Source organism: Chiloscyllium plagiosum, chromosome 31 (assembly GCF_004010195.1).
Source record: "Chiloscyllium plagiosum isolate BGI_BamShark_2017 chromosome 31, ASM401019v2, whole genome shotgun sequence".
In the NCBI taxonomy this organism is placed as follows: domain Eukaryota; kingdom Metazoa; phylum Chordata; class Chondrichthyes; order Orectolobiformes; family Hemiscylliidae; genus Chiloscyllium; species Chiloscyllium plagiosum.
In genome coordinates this window covers 675,215-696,291 of record NC_057740.1, presented here as the reverse complement: position 1 = coordinate 696,291, position 21,077 = coordinate 675,215, and the positions used below count along the sequence as shown (strand labels likewise).

The 21,077-nt window shown below is 41.0% G+C and overlaps 1 protein-coding gene across 1 annotated transcript in view; it reads left to right on the top strand.

Moving 5' to 3' along the window:
* LOC122565126 (AP-1 complex subunit mu-1) overlaps window positions 1-14,849 on the top strand; it is a 99,751-nt gene extending 84,902 nt beyond the window's left edge. The window contains exon 12 of the mRNA XM_043720762.1: window positions 9,756-14,849. Within this exon, the coding sequence (XP_043576697.1) occupies window positions 9,756-9,778 (23 nt within the window). The 3' untranslated portion in view covers window positions 9,779-14,849. The remainder of the gene's footprint in view (window positions 1-9,755) is intronic.
* The last annotated feature ends 6,228 nt before the right edge of the window (window positions 14,850-21,077 follow it).

Below are 21,077 nucleotides of genomic sequence, written 5' to 3'. Positions count from 1 at the left end.
CTCAATGATTGATCCCCTCATCCTTGGAATATTCATCCTGTCCTAGATTTTCCAGTCTGGAGAAACAACCTCTGAGTTAAATTTGTCAAGCTTCTTCAGAATCTGGTCTGTCTCAGTAAGCTCGTTCACATTTCACACAAGGTCTGGAGAATGACCCTATTTACTCAAGCCTTTCATCAACTGTTTTCATTTGAGTGACCGACTTGTTGACCCTTTGCTTTACTGCTTTGAAAGCAAGAATATCTTCTTTTCAATGTGGAGACCATAACTGCATGCAGTATTTCAGTGTGGTCTCACCAAAGTCCTGCACTGTTTCAGTAAGGCTTTCCTATTTTGGTAGAGACTGGTGTAATCTCTTGGCAATCAAGGTAGAAGTGCCGTTTGTCCAGCTTTAAATTTGATTTAATTTCTGCATTGAGGTTCAGAAGGAAAGTTGTAGTTTTGATTTGCTTATTGAATTCTGAGAATGGTGACAGATTGTTGACAAATATGTTCACAGACATTTGTATAAGGCTTTAAAGCTCTTAATTGAATAGTACAATGCTTTAGAAACAAAGGTAGAGAGGAGAAAATGTCCTGTGACATGTAGAGAAGAGACAAAAACAAATTTGTTCCAAAAAGACAGTGCCATCATGAAGATCAATGTGTTGCAAGTTTCTTAGAGTAAGGAAAGGGTCATTTCAGAGAGAAAAGATCAGGAAAAATAGAAGTGCTGTTTAACCATCTCCGAAGCAACAGAGGCAGAAGAAAAGCTAAATGGTTTAATGTCTAAGAATATGGCTTCAGAAACAGAAGACTGTGAATGAGGAATTTAAGTAGTTTATGTTAATTAAGAAATAACTGAGCTGTGCTGACAGTTTCTTTCAGCGTCTCAGGAAAGGTTATTAATGGAAAAAAAAAGCATTGAGTGAATGCAGAGGTTTGCTGGGAAGAAACCAATTGCAGTCATGACCACTGAACAACAACTGTTAAATTGGATCTTCCTAAGCTGACTCTTTACTAAGATTTGAGTATCTGGGTAAGATACTTTTGAATAAGATCGTTGTTGACGGTGAAAGAGTTGAATTCTTTACAACTGTTAATTGTAATAAGACTAATTCAACTAGTTCATGTATAGTGTAAAGTTGTTTCTTTTTCTCCTTTTTCATGTAATAAACATTTGTTCTTTTTATTAAAGTACATTGGCAGTCTCTTGTGAACCTGTTCAGTGACTGACCATCATAGAACACATATTGCAAAAATAAGTCAAGGTCTGTCATGACATTTCACTCTGGAATTGAATTTGTCCAATATTACCAATGGCTAGGATCATAATGCACTCAATTCTCCTTGAACATGATCATTTACAAATATCACACCTTCTAAAATGTATTTTATTTTCTATTCACTAGTGAATGACTTCACACTTCAGAAAGTGCTGTTTTGCAAACTCACTTACCCTTTCTTTGTCTCTTTAGACCTGCTTTATCTCCTTCTAAAACCTTGGTATTATATATATATATAGGTCTAGAGATTTTGTTATAGTTTTGTTTGGTTTATTACTATTGTTTTTTTCATCCATATAATCAGGATAGATTGTAACTAGCTGAGACCCTAGTACTGTGAAATATAATGTATAAACTATTGATGATCTCTCATTATAAGATGGGGTTAGGGTGTTCTTATGGTAAGGTGGAGAGGAGGAATGCTGTCGAACCATGAAGTGGGCTTCCCATTGATTCATGCCAACAAATGCTTCTCATACAATCAGCATTTCAAACACACAATTGGATTTTCATCAGTATTGGGTGTCAGTAATTTTTCCAACTCCATCCTGTGTTAATGTTCCCTACAGGGCTGAGTCCATTATTGAATCTTGGAGCACAGTCAAGCACCCATACTGAGACTAGCTCCAAACTTGTTCTGTTGATTAAAAACTGGTACAGCAGGCAAGGAAGAAGGTAAATGCTAAGTTGCCCTCCAGAGCAAGAGAATTTGAGTACAGGAACAGTTGTATATGGTCTTGATGAGACCACGCTTGGAGTACTATGCGCATTTTTGGCCTCCTTATTTGAGGAAGAATGTTTTGGCTAGGGAGAGTGAAGTGAAGGTTTACCAGACTTATTCATGGGATGGCTGGACTGATATATGGAGAGAGACTGGATTGATTAAAACTAAATTCAGTGGAGTTTAGAAGAATGAGGGAGGTACATCATAGAAACCTATAAAATAGGACTGGATAGGCCTGTTCCTGATGACTCGGAAATCCAGTACCAGAGGTCACAATATAAGGATACTGGGTAGAATTGCAGGCATTTAGGACTAAGGTGAAGAGACATTTCTTCTTCCAGAGAGTAGTGAATTTATGGAATTCTCTGACACAAAGAGGCCAAAAAATTTAGTATTTTCAAAACACCAAGAATAAAGTTCTTGGGACGAAAGGATCAAATGCTATGTGGGGTGAAAGATTTTTGAATGGAGGATTAGGCTTGAAGGACCTGAAAGTTCCTATTTCTGTTTCTACATAGTTGGGCAGTGTTTTTGTTGCCTGTAGGTTGGTTTAGAAAAGATTAATAGGTATTAAACTAAAAACTTTTAATCATTAATTCTGTGAATGGCTGGGATTAAATGACAGATATGGGCATTGTTGGCTAACCAGCGTTTATTGTCCATCTTTAATTGCCCATCTTTAATTGCCCTGAAGGTAGTTAAGAGTCAACCACATTGCTGAGAGTTTGGAGTCACATGTAATCCAGACCAGTCTACTTCCCTAAAGGACATTGACAGAAAAACCCGTCAGATTCACCAATGAACAATGCTCTGAATTCCAGCTTTTTATTAAATTCAAATTCCAACATTTGCTACAGCAGGATTTGAACCCAGGCCCCCAGAACATTGATGGAGTCTCTGGATTAATAGTCTCTTGATAATACCACTAGACTTTCATCTCCCCTCGAAGGTAAGAGGGGGAATGCATTTCAGAGGGGATGTCGAATGGCTTTATTTTCCTTTGGTCCCTGACTTGGAACAAAGGTTCAACCATGTTTCACGCTTCCTGTAAGGTGCCATGAGTCACGTCTGTAACGAAACAGAGCCCGCTCTATCAAAGTTGCTGGGTGTTTGATATATCCAATCCAACAATGGTGCAAACTTGAGGGTGAAACTGCTGCATGTTGACTTCCTTATCCCACACCAGTGAAAATTACCAAGGCAGCAAATGGGGTAGTAATCCTGAAATTTGATACTGTTTGCTGTTTTAAAAGGCTTCCTGACTTGCATAATGATCCCTTTTTGCTTAAATTACTTTTGCAACCTGCTCTGCTAATCTCCTGTTCTCTTTTATCTGCTCTCTCTGCACTCTTCCAGTTCGTGTCTCTCTCTACATCACCACCTCTTCTTGCTCTCTCCATTCCTCCTCCTCCTCAGCTCTCTTTCCACCTCTTCTCTGCATTCTCCACCATTCTCTACTTTCTTTTGTAGCCCTCAATCTGTCTTTCTCCTGTACTCCCATCATTTCTGCTTCCTTGCTGCTGCTCCTCTTCTGACTCCTTGTCAGTCGGTCACTCAGTTTCCTGCTTTCTTTCACTGCCCTCTTCCCTAAAAACTGTTGCAGAAAATGTGGAACTCTTCACCCACTGTTATCTTTGGGGATATAAAACAATATGTTTGTGATAAAGTAAAATCACTGATTAGGAATTTGTAACATTCCTTAGTAAGTTTTCTGGAATGCTTTAAATGGAATGAGAGGCGTCTGTCATGTTGCAACCAAACTACATATGCTGCTGTACAATTGGTAAACTATATCAGGAGAACTCCTGCATTAAAATAAGGTTTGCTCTATAATTTGGGTTTCAAAATGTGGGGAAGTGGAATCTGAGCTACTGAATTTGGCTTTAATGGAATTGACAGTCACAGCAGTGATAAGTATGCCTCAGGAGTAGTAAATAAAAGTTGGTTCATTGGCTGAGATTCACCGATCACTCTTAGTCCATATGTCATTAACATTCTGAACTTGTTATGGAAGTGGATGATGATGAGAAATATTTGTCAAGTACAGTATTTGTATACCTGTGTTATTGGAAAGCACTGTCATTCATCAGCATCTTCCAAACCCATGACCTCTACTACTTAGAAGAACAAAGGCAGTAGCTGTGTGTGAGAACCACCATCTGCAAATTCCCTTCAAGCTACATTCCACCCTGACTTGGAACTATAATCAACATTTCCTTACTGTCGCTGGGTCATAATCCTGCAAACCTCTTACACCACATGGACTGCACCAGTTCAAGATGGTGACTCGCCACCACTTTCTTGAACTGTTGTGGATAACGGCACATGGCATATGAATTAGGAGCAGGAGTTGGTCACTTGGCCCCTCAAGCCTGCTGTGCTGTTCAGTGGATTATTAGATTACCAGCAGTGTGGAAACAGGCCATATGGACAACAAGTCCACACTGACCCTCCGAAGAGTAACCCACCCAGACCTATTCCCCTAAATATACCCTTGACTAATGCAGCAAACACTATGGGCAGTTTAACATGGCCATTTCACCTAATCTGTACATCTTTGGACTGTGGGAGGAAACCAGAACATCCAGAGGAAACAGACGCAGCCATGGGAAGAATGTGCAAACTCCACACAGGCAGTCGCCTGAGGCGGGAATTGAACCTGGGTCCCTGGCGCTGTGAGGCAGCAGTGCTAACTATTGAGCCATCGTGCTGCCCAGGTTATGGCTGATCTCATTTGCTCCACATGCTCCCCTCTCTCCATGCTAATCAAAAATCTATCGACCTCATGACAAAAAGAAGTTCAAGGACTCTGCTTCAATTGCCTTTTGAAGAAGAAATTTCAAAGACCCGTGACCCTCTATGAGAAGAAAACATTCTCTTTATCTCTGTTTTAAGTGGACATGCCCTTGTTTTTAAATATAGCCATGATGTGGAGGTGCCCCTGTTGGCCTGGGGTACACAAAGTCAGAAATAACATGACACCAGGTTATAATCCAACAGGTTTATTTGAAATCACAAGCTTTCGGAGCGCTGCTCCTTCATCAGGGGAAGTCTTCACTTCACATCACCTGACGAAGGGGCTCCGGTCTGAAAGCTTGTGATTTCAAATAAACCTGTTGGACTATAACCTGGTGTCGTGTGATTTCTGACTTCAAATATAGCCCCATTGTTCTAGATTCTCCCATGAGGAACATCCTTTCCATGTGCACAGATGAGGGACCTGCACATTTCAATCAAGTCAAGTCTTATTCTTCTAAATTCCAATGATTATAGGCCCAATCTGTTGTATCTTTTAAGACAATTCACTAATTCCCGATACTAATCTATTCACCCTTCTCTGAACGGTACACCCTTTTTTAAATACAGCTAATACTGTACACTGTACCCTAGAAGTGGTCTCACCAATGGTAGGAAGAATATTAGCTAAACAGGAACAGACTTCAGAGCTCTGAGAATTCACAGGGATCAGGTCTCACCACTACCAGTGTAACTGAAACAAAGTCTCCCTACTTGTATATTCAGTTCTCTTGGCAATAATTGGCATTCTGTTAGCTTTCCTGATTTAGATTAGATTAGATTAGATTACATTACAGTGTGGAAACAGGCCCTTCGGCCCAACAAGTCCACACCGACCCGCCGAAGCGAAACCCACCCATACCCCTACATTTACCCCTTACCTAACACTACGGGCAATTTAGCATGGCCAATTCACCTGACCCTGCACATCTTTTGGACTGTGGGAGGAAACCGGAGCACCCGGAGGAAACCCACGCAGACACTGGGAGAACGTGCAAACTCCACACAGTCAGTCGCCTGAGGCGGGAATTGACCCGGGTCTCAGGCGCTGTGAGGCAGCAGTGCTAACCACTGTGCCACCGTGCCGCCCACCTGCGGACACGGTGGCACAGTGGTTAGCACTGCTGTACCTGCAGACTAACCTTCTGCAATTCAAACACTAGGACACCCAGATCCCTGTGCAATCTCCTGCCAAAAATGAATAATTTCACATTTTCCCACATTAATTTTCTAGCTCTTTTTCCACTTACTTAACTCACTGCATTCCTTTGAAACTTTCCTATGTTCACTTCTCAGCTTATTTTCCTACTTTCCTAAATACAGGTTTTGCCAGTGACACCCACATCCAATGGAAGAATTTTTAAGAACTCATTGGATAATTCCAGATATGGCAGTCTTGTTCTCTAATAACTAGCATGTCACTATGCCTCCTTTAAGTGTTTGTTTTATTTTAAAACACACACACTACATATTGCAAAGCCAGTGGGACAATTGACGTGCTTCAGGAGAGTCTGTACTGCCAGCAGCTGAAATGATCTGTTGGGAAAATCCCTTTGAAATGCAGCCATGAGAAGAAGCGATTTCAGATGCAATTTTTGAGAATGCGTGCAAACTGGACACAGATGTGAAGTTGTGGGAGGGAATTTTAATAAAAGCCTTCAAACATTTCAAACTCACCTCATTTAAGAAAGGACCATTGAAACTGGGTGTGGTCAAATTTTACCTCTTGCACCCTCCCTCCCTCTCTTCCCCATAAAGCGATTGCAAAAAGCGATTATGTCTCTTCTGTGTTTTGCTGTCAAGAGGCCAGTGGTCGTGTTTCTTTCTGCTGATCCCTCACCATCTCAGAAATGGTGTTCACTGGTTTGCATTGAGATGCTGTTTGTCCAGGGCACAGTGTTTCAGTTCACGTTTTTCCATGGGCTTATCTCTGTAACCTCCTCCAGCCTCACAATCCCATAAGATATCTGCACTCACATAATTCTGGCCTCTTGAGCATTCCAGAATTTAATTGCTCTACCGCTAGTGCTTGCACTTTGAGCTGCCAAAGGTCTAAGCATCTGAAGTTTCTTCCCCAAACCAGTTCAACTCTCTACTTCTCTTTCTTCCTTGAAGAAACTACTCCATTTTGTCAAATTGAAAGATTTTAGGCTGGCGATCTCACTCTCATTTTCTCCATAGTGCTCCTTTGAAGCGCCTTTGAATGCTGTATTATGCTAAGGTGCTGTATAAATGTAAGCTGTCCTCAGCTATCCAGGTTTGCTGCTGATGTAAAGCTCGCTGTGACCATGGCAGGTGGAATATAATATGGCAAGTTGCTCACTTTGCTAGGAAAATGAGAAACTGGAATAATATTGTAAATGGTGAGAGACTTTAAAATATCAGTATTCAGAGACAACTGTGTGCCCTTGCACAAGAATTACAGGAAATTACTATGCAGGTACTGCAGGCAGTTAGGGAAGCAAATGGTATATTAACTCTTTATTATACAGTCATACAAGTATTAGGGTGAAAAACCCTTACTGCTTTCATAAAGAGTCTTGGTGAGTGCCTGCCTTGGAGACTATTTGCATGCAATAGGAGTACAACAAAGATTCATTAAGCTGATTGGCTTTTAGAGGAACGATTGCATGTAATTGGCCTATGTTATCCAAAATTTAGAAAGTAATCTGATTGAAGCTTATATTAACATTTGGAAGAAATTGTTATATAACAGACTGAGAATGATTAATTCCGGTTCGACTGAGACCGAAAGTTCTGAAGTAAAAGCTGGACGTTGAAATTGAGGCACAGAACAGTCATGATCAATTCAGGCAGACTCAAGGAGCTGAATAGTTGATACATGTTCATATATTTGTGGAATCTGGAAACCATCTCTTTCAGTGAAAATAGTCTGCCCTACAATCTACTGCTGTAGTTAGGATATCAAACAACAACGAGACTGATGTTAGTGGCATGGTGTAAAGACAACAAACTCTCTACCAGCGTCAGCAAAGCGAAGGAGTTGGTCATTGACTTCAGGAATTGGAGTAAAGGGCATGCCCCTATCTACATCAATGATGCTGAGGTAGTGATGGTCGAGAGCATCAAGTTTCTGGGAGTGGTGATCATCAATAATCTGTCCAGGCCCAATCATGTTGATGTGACGATTAAGAAAGCACAATAACGCTTCTACTTCCTCAGGAGTCTAGGGAAGTTCAGCGTGTCCACAAAGGCACTTACCTATTTTTATAAATACACCATAGAAAGCATCTAATCTGATGCATCACAGCATGGTATGGCAACTGCTCTTTCCAAAGCAACAAGAAACTATAGACAGTTGTGAATACAGCTGAGTCCATCATGCAAACCAGCCGTTCACCTGTTGACTCCATTTATATTTCCTACTGCATCGGGAAAGCAGCCAATGTAATTAAAAGCCCCTCCTACCTTAGTTATACTGTCTTCCACCTTCTTCCGTCGGACAGAGGATATAAAAGTTTGAATACACTTATAAACAGATTTAAGAACAGCTTCTTCCCTGCTATTATTAGACTTTTGAACAGACCTCTCAAGTGTTAATATTGATCTCTCTCTTTGCACTTCTCTGTGGCTGTAACAGTGTATTCTGCACTCTGTTCTGCTATTCTGATGTACTTTGTATGCTATGACCTGCCTGTTTAGCATGCAAACTCGCAACAGAGTGAATCATGCTGCTGTTTTGGCCACCTTTAGGTGATGATGCTAATGTGGAGTAGAAATTTCAAGTTGCTGTGCTTCTGAATGTCAGTGAATTTGAATCTAGTGAATCAGATTTCTGGTATAGCTCTCAAACTTGTGATTTGCTTTTGGTGCACCTGTGTTTGGTCAGTGCTGTCTAAGGTGAGGAATTGCAGAATCATTTTGGAGCTGCCGAGTCATTCAAGCAAATTTCTAATGATCAAGAATAGGAGACAATGTTCATAAGTCCACAATTTTGAATTTATTTTCTGTTTTAAATTTGAGTTGTGATTATAAAAATGTTACTCAGAAATCTGGCTGGGAGGAAACTGTTTCAGGTTCCCATTAACTGCATAGAGTATTTCTGGTCAGGTGACAAGCAGCCTTTTTCTGAACTAAGCATTTCTCAACCATAGATGGTGTAGTATAGTGACCATTGTCTGTCCTGTTCCATCTGTCCGCAGTGTGAGAGATTGTTTGTGCAGGCAGATTGCTGGCCGAAGGGAGCTGGATCATTTATTTTACATGCAACCATTGAACCTAGAACAGAGAGAAGAGCTTTAGCTAGTTGGCCTGGACTGGATCAAAGCTTTCAAATGAAAAGACACTGTTTAAAAGTGATGGCAACATCCAAGCCTGTATCATCAAAGGAATAAAATAGTTTGAGAACTTGATGGCAGGTTGAGTGACCGACTGTTGCCTAGAGACCAAGGAGGGGTTTAGCCTTTCTTTGTGCTGAGTTGCTGCTCTGGCAAAGGTAGCAGAGTGTTGGACTTGGCTTAGAGGGCAAAATCAACCAAAGACTTTTGGCTGCTATTGAGCTTCTCTTGCAGGGCATGTGGGAATATAAACATCATGGAGTTATGACTGATACCTCCATGAGGCGAAGGTGGCGATGTTTTGAGAACTGCAAGTAAATTTTGTATAAATTGTAGGTGGAAGCAGCAGAGTTTGTATGCAAGGGAGTGTGATGCTGTTGGCTTCTTGTATAAACTGCTTTTGGTAAACCGTATTCGCTTTTCACTGGGTTAGAATGCCGAATGATGTGATGTTGCAGAAGAATGAAGAACCATGTAGCTTTAGGAATGCAAAAGAAGCTCTTTTTGTCTTTCTCTTCTAGTAGCAACCATGTGAAGTGCTAAAATGATGTGCTACTTCCCATAAGTACACAGGCTGCAATCTACCTTGTGCTATGAAGTTTGTATATTACACAAAGCATTTTGTATCCTGTCCAGTCTGATTTTTGTCATTTCCATTGTTTTGTTTTGCAGACTACCAACTTCGAACACAGTGAAGGAAGATTGCACTTGAAGAGTCATTGGGAGGGAAGGATCTAAATTCAGTGGATTGTGTACAAGTGTTAGGTGTATTCATCATGTTTCAGGTCTCTGTCATAGAACCATCTTTCATGAGGAAAATTCAACATTTCAACTGTGCTCATCCATGGAGCTGAAAGAAAAACAGGGCAGTATTTTTTGTTTTTTTCCCCATATGTCCCTGTCATCACCAAATCTTCCTCTTTCTTTTTTGTTCCTTTGGATAGTTATTCTTTCTTTGTTATCTTGTTTCTCTCAACACTCAGGCAAGATAAACTGCTGGACTGAACTTGGAGTGCTCCCGACGGGTTTGAACATTGTTGCTGCTTGGCAGTTGTATTTTGATGCGAGTGGGAATTCTTTTGGCTAATAGTTGTACTTTGTCTTGTCTCATTCTCCGAACAGTATCAAATTAATGTGAAACTAACCAATGATCATAACGCACTCCATGCAGATTTTCAACACCATCTCCCACCCCCACTTAATTAAAGAAATGCATATGGAAAACCACGAAGAATACTTTGCTATCCTCAGAAGTACAATATGCATTCCGAGATTTGTCCAATTATTTGTTTGCCTTTTCGATGCAAATGTAACAAAATATTCAGCATGAAATCGGGTGGTAGGTGCCAATGCAACAGGTTGTTTGTTCCAGCCCAGATGGTTTATCAGAGGTTCTCCCATTCCACAGTTCCCCATATGTCACAGCCCATTCAGACCAGCAGGTACAAGCTGGACCTCCTCTGCAATCTGATATGTTTTCCTCCTGCATTCTGCTCAAGCCAGATTGCATGGCACAGGTCAGATCCAGTTTTGTGTTTTGATGCTTTGCTCTTGTTGCCAGTTTGAACTATAAATGGGCTAAGTCTTTCCAGACTGGCAGTGCATTCCTTTTCTTGATGTGTGCTTCTTGCTGTCTTTCTGACCTTTGTCCTTGCCTCACCTCTTGGTGATTTCTCATCCACACTGCCCATCGAATCCACCAGTTGGCATGAGTTTTTAGTCTGCTATATGAGCATTGTATCTGTTACTGTTCATGTTGATTTTATTTTTAAAAGAGGGAAATATTGGATTTTAAAGAAAAAATGTTCAGCTGTTTAAAAATACTGGTAAGTGCTGCTGCATTGCAGTTCTGGTAATAAGGCTGATACAGACTAGAGCGCTGAGCTCTGACTGTGACCTGTTTTCTATTACAAACCAGTCATCAAGCTAAACTCAAAGCTGAGCTGACCCTCAAGCTGCAGGGAATGTAGGGCTGGTTCAGAGCAGGTTGCTTCAAGAAAATATGCTCTTAAATGTTAACTTTATGCAGTTGTTATTTTTGAATGTTTGTACGTAATGCTGTGTGAGATTTCTGAAGAACAGTGTTAGAATGAGTGCTGACGAACTGCAGATCTAATATGGTTCTCGGTTGGCACAAAATTATTTATTTCTGGGCCAAACTGATTTATTCATTGCCATTTTGACAGTGGAAATGGTTCTGTTGCTGGGACCTGCTGCACCATGCTGCAAGAATCTATAGTAAAAGTGTTCTGAAACCGTATGTGATGGAGTTAAACCAAGAGGGGACAACCACATGGATTGCCTGCGCGAAATGATTCTATGGCACAGGAACTGTCAGCTATTAAGGGTCTAATACCACTCTGCTAGGGTGTATTGATTTTAAGGCATCATGTAATACTAAATGAAACAAAATGGGTGATCCCAGATTTGTGCTGAGTTATCTGAATTTGACCAAGACAGCAATAATGATGCTACAACTGCTTAAAAAAGCTGTTAAAATGCAGTCTGCCTAGGTTTGGGCTCACCTATGATTCCATCTGTGATTGAATATTCAATCTCTTTCACACACACTCTCATAGGCACATACAAGCACTCTGCTACCATTCTTGTGAGGTGCGTACACCTTCTTTCATATGTTGGTGCAGTGGTAATGTCCCTACCTCTGTGCCAGAAGACCGATATTCATGTCCCATCTGCTTCAGTGTTTCAGAACGCATCTGAATCGGTTGATTTAAAAATAAAGTTGATGCTATCTGCCTGTGGACAGCCCCACTGGATACTCATCACATACAATAGCCAGTGATTAGTGAAAGCAAGTGAGGCATTTCATTAAGGTTCTTGTCCTGTTCTGTGTACATTATGGCCCTGAAAGTAGTCAGTCACTGAGCCACATACACTGGTATTGATTTGTGCTAGATCCCTCACTGCAGCCACAAACAACAGGGCATGTTCTGAACTGGATCTTACAGCTCATGGGAAAGTAAACAAGCAACATTTCATCATGTACAGTCAAGAAGGTATTGAGTGTCTGCCATATCAGTTTTATCTACATGAGCTTCACATGATGTTCTCCAAACCACATTTTCTTCATCCTGCAATAGTTCACTGTAAAAACATTCACCTGTGAATTTACTGCAGAGGTTCTTTTGTAGGATATAGCCCATAAACGCCATTATGCCAGGGTTGCTGCCAATTTCCCACATCAGCAAAACCTCAGAGGCTCCAGGCCAATGTCCCTGACCCCCTACTGAGAAACATGATCTGGGCATAGACCCCCTTATGTACTGAGTTAACTCATCTCAGCCAAGACTGGAATATGGTTAGTAGAATTGACAACAGTACATCTGTCTTGAGAAAGAGAAAAATCAGACAGACTGATCATTCAAAAAAATGGTCCTTCTGGAAGTGTGGGTGCTATGAGATTATCACGTTCTCCAGAAGTCATGTATTGTTGGTTGCTGCTTTCAGAGCTGACCATTCGGCTGCTGGTATGATTTACTAGAACAGCCTCCGACTAGAGTCTTGATTTAGCAACAGCATCAGTGTTTTCAGGAGAATTGGAGAAGGCATGACTTAATCTTTTAACTGAACGTGACATTTTGCAGTTGTGTAAAGTACGGTATTTGAAATGATTAGGGAGTGGAGCAGCAGCACATTCATCACAGTGGGGGTATGGTTTCAGGCCTCCCTTCCACCATTGCCAAGTTACTATTTGTAGTCTCTCTGATCACTGGGCGAGCTCACCCCGAAGGGCAGCTTGGCTGTTTAAGTTACCACCCGGCAACTAACAGTGGGAGTATGTAGCATGTCAAGGATGATGCATAGTGTGGAAAGGACCAATGAAAAGAAATGAGTTGAAAAAAGAAAGCTGTAATTATCCTTTAGCCAAATCTTCTGGTGTGAAGTGTGCCTTCATACAATCAAAGAAAATAGTAGGGTTAGTTTTTTTTTCAAATACATTACTCTGATGATTTGAACTTAACCATTGGCAAGGTACAGTGGGGTTTATTAGTATTGCTGAATGATTTAAAACAGCACAGATTGTCCTCGGAAAATGCCAGTTATTTATAAACATAACTCTTTCTGGAAGACAGAGGAATATACTTTACAATTTCCCAGTATGTGAGCTCATCAATCTTCCCTCTTGGACCTTCATATTGCTTTGAGCAGCAAAGCAGTTTCCGAGGCAGCGGGATCTGCTTCAGAGCTGGTTTGTGTTGAGGATGATTGCCTTTCCTCACTTCTGTTTTTTGTGTTTTTGAATGTTTGGTAGTGACCATCTCATACTGTTGCTCACTGATAGAGAATTATGCTTATGCTGTAGCAGGTCTTTACTGAGTGAACTGAACAGCAGAGGACCTTTCTGTAAAGGGTGATTTACATGAGCAAGGGTAGCACTCTCCTTACAGAAGGCTTCCTAAAGTGAAGATATCTAAAAGTAGGTGCGCACAGTGAATTGTTGGTTTTGAGCGGTCTGCTTGAAGCATTCAAATATTTCAAACTAGCTTTTACACGATCATCCTGATGTTTTTGATTTTTTTTAAAGGAAATGCAATGACAAAACTCATTTTGGAGTTCTATAATTTTAGCTCTCTGAAATATTTATTATTTAAAGAATTCTTTAGAGAGCTGTGAATTCCAAGGAAAGATAAATCCCAAACTGTGCTAACTTAAAACATGCCATGGCCTCAAACACAGGACAGTGCAGGCAGGGGAACGATTAGCCAGCATAACAGCTCATGTTTTCTGTCTGCAAAGGTTCCTGGTGCAATCTGTATCAGTTGCCATCTGCTGTGCCTCTGAGTAAACTGTGACAATAGCCCTCCTATGTGGTCGAATAAAAAATCAGCAATGAATGTTTTCAGTGTGGTCTGAGAGAGAATCCAACACTCCGTTGCCTTTTTCTGACAAGGGGGACATAAAAGTCAGGGAGAAATTGAGGTTATTGTCCATAGCATCAAGTCAGGACCAGTACCTGACATATTGCATAAGTTGAATTTCGATTTGTTTAGCTCAGTTTCGGGTTGTCATCTCTGAATTCTAACAACGTGAGAAGCAGGTGGAGGGGCAGGTGAATCTTGCAGGTCTGATCTCCAAAATTAGACATTGCAGTGTTAAGATGCTTCAACTTTGGATTCTGTTTTCTCTGGGGTAGCCATGTGGTGTAGTGTTCAATATTGTCTCAAAGAACTATGCCAGATAATTTTGTGGATTGAAGTGTCAGAATGTGAAAATGATTGAAGGGACAATGTCTCGTGAATATTTCCAAAACATTACCTTGTGCGCCGGTTTCATACAGCAAGACCAGAAGCTATTTCTTGTGAAGCATGCCTGACCCTTTGAACACACAACCTTAAGTAGAAAGCTATTCAGGTCATAAACACATTTAATTGAAGCAGTCTCAATCCTTGACATCCCAAGTTGGGTCGTGTGAGGAAAATGAAACACCAATGCTGCAAAGAATCATTTAGGAGATTGAATTGGTTGTGCTCTCTGAGAAGCAGCAGTGTGTTCGGCTCTGCTCTGGGTGTGGTCTTACTTCATAGTTCGCGAAGAATTTGGCTGGCTCCAGAGGAGATCTAATCCTCATTGTGTTCATAAAGCAGTTCAGATGCCCACGTACACCAATGGATGTAGCTCATTAGATTTCTTAAAACTTCCTTTCTTCGCCTGTTTGTCAACGGATGTTGAGTTCATTTACCTTCCTTCTGTGATATCAATTTATTTCATTCTTTGCATCGTCAATTAAAAAAAGTCACAAAATCATGTGTTTGTGTGCTTTATGTACAAATTATAGATAAGCTGCACCACCCCTTCACACTGTGCCACATCCTGAGTATATTGAAATAATAGACTTGTAATAAATTCATAATGTGATAAAGAGCATGCATTATTACATTGAACACCAACAATACTGCAAGTGTATGATGTGATCAGCAATAACATTGTGTACAGATACATGTAAAACATATACATTTTTCTCTTCTATTTAAAAATATTCAGTAGTTTAAGAATTTGCAGAATTGTTCATATCCATTGCCCTTCATTTGCGCTCTTCTCAGTGACTCAGGAATCATCTATCAAAAGAGTCCCATCAAATTGACTTCCATGTTTCCTATCTTTAACATAAGACATTTGCGATGAAGCTGGCTAACTCTGGAAAGGCCATCTCAGCCTATTTGGTTTTATTTTGTGCCAAATGCAAGCCAATTTTTAAGGATGTTGATGTTTGAGAAAAGGTGCTTCCAGCCTTATCTGATTCACCTAACTCCCAGAATAGCAGGTGCCCACAATGCGCCTAATCCTGAGCTTGGGAGTGTTTTCCATTTGAAAAGTGACATGGATGCAGTTCTCTGACATTATGTTGGAATAAACCCATCATTGACAACAGCAACATGTGAAATCATACAATAAATACTATCCATTTGTTCAGTTAGTCTCAAAACGTTTAAGGAAGGGAGCTGAATGCAAATGAGATGTTTTACAGTATTGGCATTGGCAGTAGTAGATTCTATCAGGCTTCTGAGGCAAAATCTTTTAGATTATATTAGGTTACCTACAGTGTGGAAACAGGCCCTTTGGCCCGACCAGTCCACACCGACCCTCCGCAGAGTAACCCATTCAGACCCATTTCCCTCTGACTAATGCACCTAACAGTATGGGCAATTTAGTGTAGCCAATTCACCTGATCTGCTCGTCTTTGGACTGTGGGAGGAAACCGGAGCACCCGGAGGAAACCCATGCAGACACTGGGAGAATGTGCAAACTCCACACAGACAGTGAGGCAGCAGTGCTAACCACTGAGCTACCATGCTGCCCTAAAATCGTGTTTTTTTTTCCCCCCAAGTTCAGCCCTGTGGAATTAGCATTTAATGTAGGCTGACGTTCCAGGGAGTACTGCCTTGTCAGAATGCAATGTTAAAAGCCAAGTATAGAAGATCTTCTGGCACAATGTTAGAGTGGGAGCATTCACGTTGGTCTTAGTCTGATGTTCTGGATCATAATTATCCTTCAACCAACAAATGGAAGCTGGTCACTATTGTATTACTGTTTGTGCCACCTTTGTGTGTACGAATTAGTTGCTATTTAAAGCTGTACTTAAAACTGTTGCATTGACTGATGAGTTAGCCCCAGGCCAACATTTCTCGAGTGTCAATGAAGTGTGGAACTGGAAAAAGCACAGCAGGTCAAGCAGCATTACAGGAGCAGGGAAGTCAACATTTCAGACTCCTCTTTCATCAGGTTTCGATCTGAAATGTTAACGCTCCTGCTTCTCTAATGCTACTTGACTTGCTGTCCTTTTTCCAGCTCCACACTTTATCGACTCTGACTTTCCAGCATCTACTGTCCTCACCATCTCCAACATTTATCCAATATCTGGGGCCCTTGCCCTTTCTGAATCCTGTGGCCTGCGCTCCCTCTCCATTAACTAGGGACCATTCCTCTCTTCAAATGTTCTTTTCCCTCACACATTGATTCTGTAGTTCAGCCAGAGCAGTTGGCTGGTACCATCTAGAAGCATGATGAGAGGAGAGGGAATAGTGTTGGGAGGAAGGGTCACCAGACCCGAAACATTAACTCTAATTTCTCTTCACAGATGCTGCCAGACCTGCTGAGCTTTTTCAGCAACTCATTGTTTTTTTGTTTCTAATTTACAGCATCTGCAGTTATTTTGTCTTTTTTATTGAGAATTGATGGGTGTTATTTAATAAATAAATCAAAAATCTCAGTCATGACCTAACACTATTGGATCTGAACAGTTTTTAAAAGTTCTTGAATATAGTGTCAACCATTTACGTCTAATGTTAAGTGTGTAAATACTGATTGTGAGAAAAGGGAGGCTGAGGTCAGGCTGCTTATTTGACCAGCAAGGTGCTGATGGTGATGCTGCTGCTTAGAAATGGGTAAGAGCTGAACTATCCTGCATCTAAGTGATGGTTTTGGGAAGACTAATAGGGCAAATTTTGCACACTCCAGATTCAATATCCCACCTCTCAATGCAAGTAAGAGCCTGATTAATCCCTTTAACAATGCAATATGAAAGTAATGTTAAAATATTTTAATAGGATTAATTAAAAAGATGCTTCACAAAGACCGTTGAGGCCTTCTCAAGAACAGGGCCATTGCTAACCATTATGGTATAGTGTGTACAGATTGCGGATCTCTTTAATGCCTTGCCATTCTCCTTCCCAATACACATGGCTTGCAAATGATGCCTGCAGATGTGGCTTGTAATATTGCATATTTAAAATATGAGAAAACTTCTGTGGATGTTGGAAAATAAAATTTTAAAAAACAAGGAATAATGAGAACACTGGCAGTCTCCAGTGAGAGAAAGCCAGTGTTAGTTTCAAACCTTTTGTTGGATTTGTGGGAAGTTTGGGGATGAGGTGAGTGTGACTGCCTTTGACCGCCTTTGACCAAGTTGACATTAATGAGTCCATATAAATTTGAAGTCAGCAGGAAAAGTGGGGGGCAACTCTCAACTGACTAGGCACATACTCTATACCAAGGAAGATGCTTGTGCCTGTTCGAGGTCAATCATCTTGGATCCAGGACATCCCCACATGATTTCCTCAGGGTAGTGTCCTAGGCCCAATCATTACTTGCTTTACCACAGAGCTTTGCATCATCATAAGCTTCACAGTAGGAATATTTTCTGGTGGCTGCAAGTAACATTTGTATGAGGCAGTCCCAATTTTCAAAAGAATCTAATGCACCTTGATTTTAAATAGCATGACTATCAGCAAGGTTCCTCCTATCAATATCCTGGGAGTTACCATTTACCAGGAACTGAACTGGATCAGTACTATAAATACTGTGGTTACAAGAGAGGGTCAGAAGGTGAGAATTTTATGAGCATCTACAATCACACAAGTCAGGGATGTAATGGAATACTCCCCACTTGCCTGGATGAGTGCAGCTCCAACAATGCCCAAGAAGATTGATACCAGCCGGACAGAGCAGCCTGTTTGAGTGGATATTTTCTAATCCATCTGTTCAGAGAAGTTATACACCTCTGGGGCTGTTCTAGATGTAGGGACACTAATACAGTGCCACAAAAGCCCCTTTGTAGATCTGTAAGTGCTAAACAGCATGAAAAGCATCAGCTGCTGTCCAAAAAAAAATTACATGGATAGAATCCCTACAGTGTGGAAACAGGTCATTCGGCCCCACCGACCTTCCAAAGAGTATCCCACCCAAATCCACCCTCCCTACCCTGTCACTATAACCTTGCATTTTCCACGGCCAATCCACCTCACCTGCACATCTTTGGACTGTGGGAGGAAACCTACATAGACACAGACACAAACTCCAAACAGTCCTCCAAGGCTGGAATCAAACCTGGGTCCCTGGCTGCAAGGCCCCAGTGCTAACCACTGAGCCACCAAACCACCCCAGAATTTGAAGGAATGGAAGAATTCTTTTGGAAATCAGTGCAAAGAAGTGAATGAATTCGAAATCTTCACTGAGGTCTCAAAGTAGATTTTCCTTGTTGAAGTCGAGTGAATTCCAGTGGTCAGCCACTAACAGTAACTGGATTAGGACCAGTGCTAAACCTGCCATGAACAATTCAGAGACTCACACAGATGGAAGTTTCACAGAGACAAGCACTTGCCAGTTGGTTTCCCTTATTTGCTGTCCTCTCCAATTTCATTCCAGATGTTTCTCACTGCTGATCCCACAAATGTGCAACTACCTCCTCAATATCTAATCGATCAGCCACTGCAGGAAGTGACAAATGGGTTAACTCTTTGGTTGTCAGAGCTGAGCTGATTCTCTTTGCCTCACTGTCTGTGTGTAGACACTTCACAACAGGGGTCATTAGGTAGTTTGAGAGCTATGTGAGATCTTGCTGAATCTGGTGGTGTAACCTTCTAGCCACCAGCTTGAGGTGCAGCTGCTTAACTCATTGGAAACCAAGGATGACAGCAGTAACTGCTGTGTGGAGTTTAGCAGTGTGCAATCACCCACAAATGCTTTGCTACGAGTCTGATTATCAACCAAGGTAAGTGTTGCAGCTCAAATCAATAACAACTTCACTTCATTATGACAATGCCACTCTAATTCAGTCATGATGCCATTTAACTGGGGAAGAGGCACTGAAATGAAGACAGGAGACGTCACAGTAATTAATATTAGTGAATGACTGCACTCTTTTTGCTGAGACATAGTTTGTGCTTTGATCAATGCTTCTTAATCCACTCATCACCTAACCAAAATAAATGACAAGACAATCTTTGTAATATCCATTCAGGTATTAGCCAGGACACCTGGGAGAATCTTTTATATTAACCTGATCAGACATTGGTGAGGGGAGTGGTTTAACATCCCTCTTAAAGATGGCACCTCTGACAATGCAGTTCTCCCTCAGTACTATACTGGAGTATCATTTCAGGTTCTTATGCCCTGTTGTGAGATTTGAACTGTAGACTTTGTGATTCAGAGGTGAGAGTGCTACCTGCTGTACCACATGGTCGATCCCAATCTGGAGACTCAAGCAAATAAACGAGACTGGCATCTTGGTGCGGTATGGAGGGAAGGTCAGGTGCAATGTTAAACCAAAACCCACATTGCCCTCTCAAGTTCACCATTCAAAGGAGATATAATACGCTTTGACCAAGATCAATCCTTCTACCAACACCTAAGTCAGATGGACTGATCATTATCACTGATGGCTGTTTGTGTCAGTTTATTATGTGCAGATTCTGCCAAATTTCCAACAACAGCATCTACACTTTCAGAACTGCTTCATTGGCTGTAAAATGTTTTGAGATTGTGAAAGGGGCTATAAAAATGCAATCTTATTTATTTCACTTCCACATTTCAATTCAATCGTTCCACTGTCAGACATAAATACGACTTCAGTTTCCCTAATCAGCATCTTGAAGCCACAATGTTGCAAAGAGCTGCACAATGTAAAAGTTAATTATAACGCTTCAAAACTGATTTTTTATTTAAGAGAGAGCTATTTATTTTTCGGAGATCTGACAGTGAAATTTCAGTCTTTAATTGAAAGTAGGAGAGACTCAGATACAGTTTGTCATTGTACTGTGAGGTGGTACCAGTCATTGCGCTCACACATGGGCATTCTGAGGAACAGCTAGATGGCACTGTGAGCTAAGCCTCTCACAACTCCCGGTAAAAGCTGCACAATCTCATTCCTAAAAGAAACAGCTTTTCAGAAATCACCAGTGCTATGAAGCACCGCAGAGTTCTGCCCAGTGGACCAATGCATTTCTGGATATTCATTGGTGATGTGACTAGAGTAAATGAAAGTGGTATACACTTCCACAATACCCAAATAAGACTACACAAAATACAAAAACCCATAGCCAAATACAAAAAAGCCTGTCAACAACTCAGTGTCAAAAGAAAGGTAAGAACACACCAAAACAGAAATGCCTACAATTTATGAACATGCGATGAGATTTTAATTTTTTTGTAGTGCAGAATTAATAGAATAATGACATCACTGAAACCCCTACATTCAAGAACAAGGAACAACCACGATAAGGAGGCCATACAACCCTTCAAATCAGCTCTGCATGTAGCTGAAATTCTACGTTCTACATTCCCACACCACCACCAAAGAGGATTGAGTCCTCCATGATAAGGCAGAATGTTACCAGGTACCATGAAACTACACCTCAGCCCCTTCCCACACCAACACAGGGTTCTGCACCTAATCGTTAAGGTGGTTATATGTCACTTTCCTTGCCCCAGTCTCCAGCATTGAGGACAGAAGCAGCAATGTTTGAGAAAGCTATGAATTCCAAATCTCACACCATCCAAATTTGGAAAGATATCTGCATTCTTACAGTGTCGCAAGGTCAAAATTGTGGCCCTAACAACACTGGTTCAAGAAAGCAGTTCAACACCAGCCTCTCAAGGGGAATGAGAAATGGTCATTAAATGTCAGTTACAAAAATGATATATAATGATTCAAAGAAGCATAGATACTCAAGCACATAAGGAACTGTCTTGTTGTTG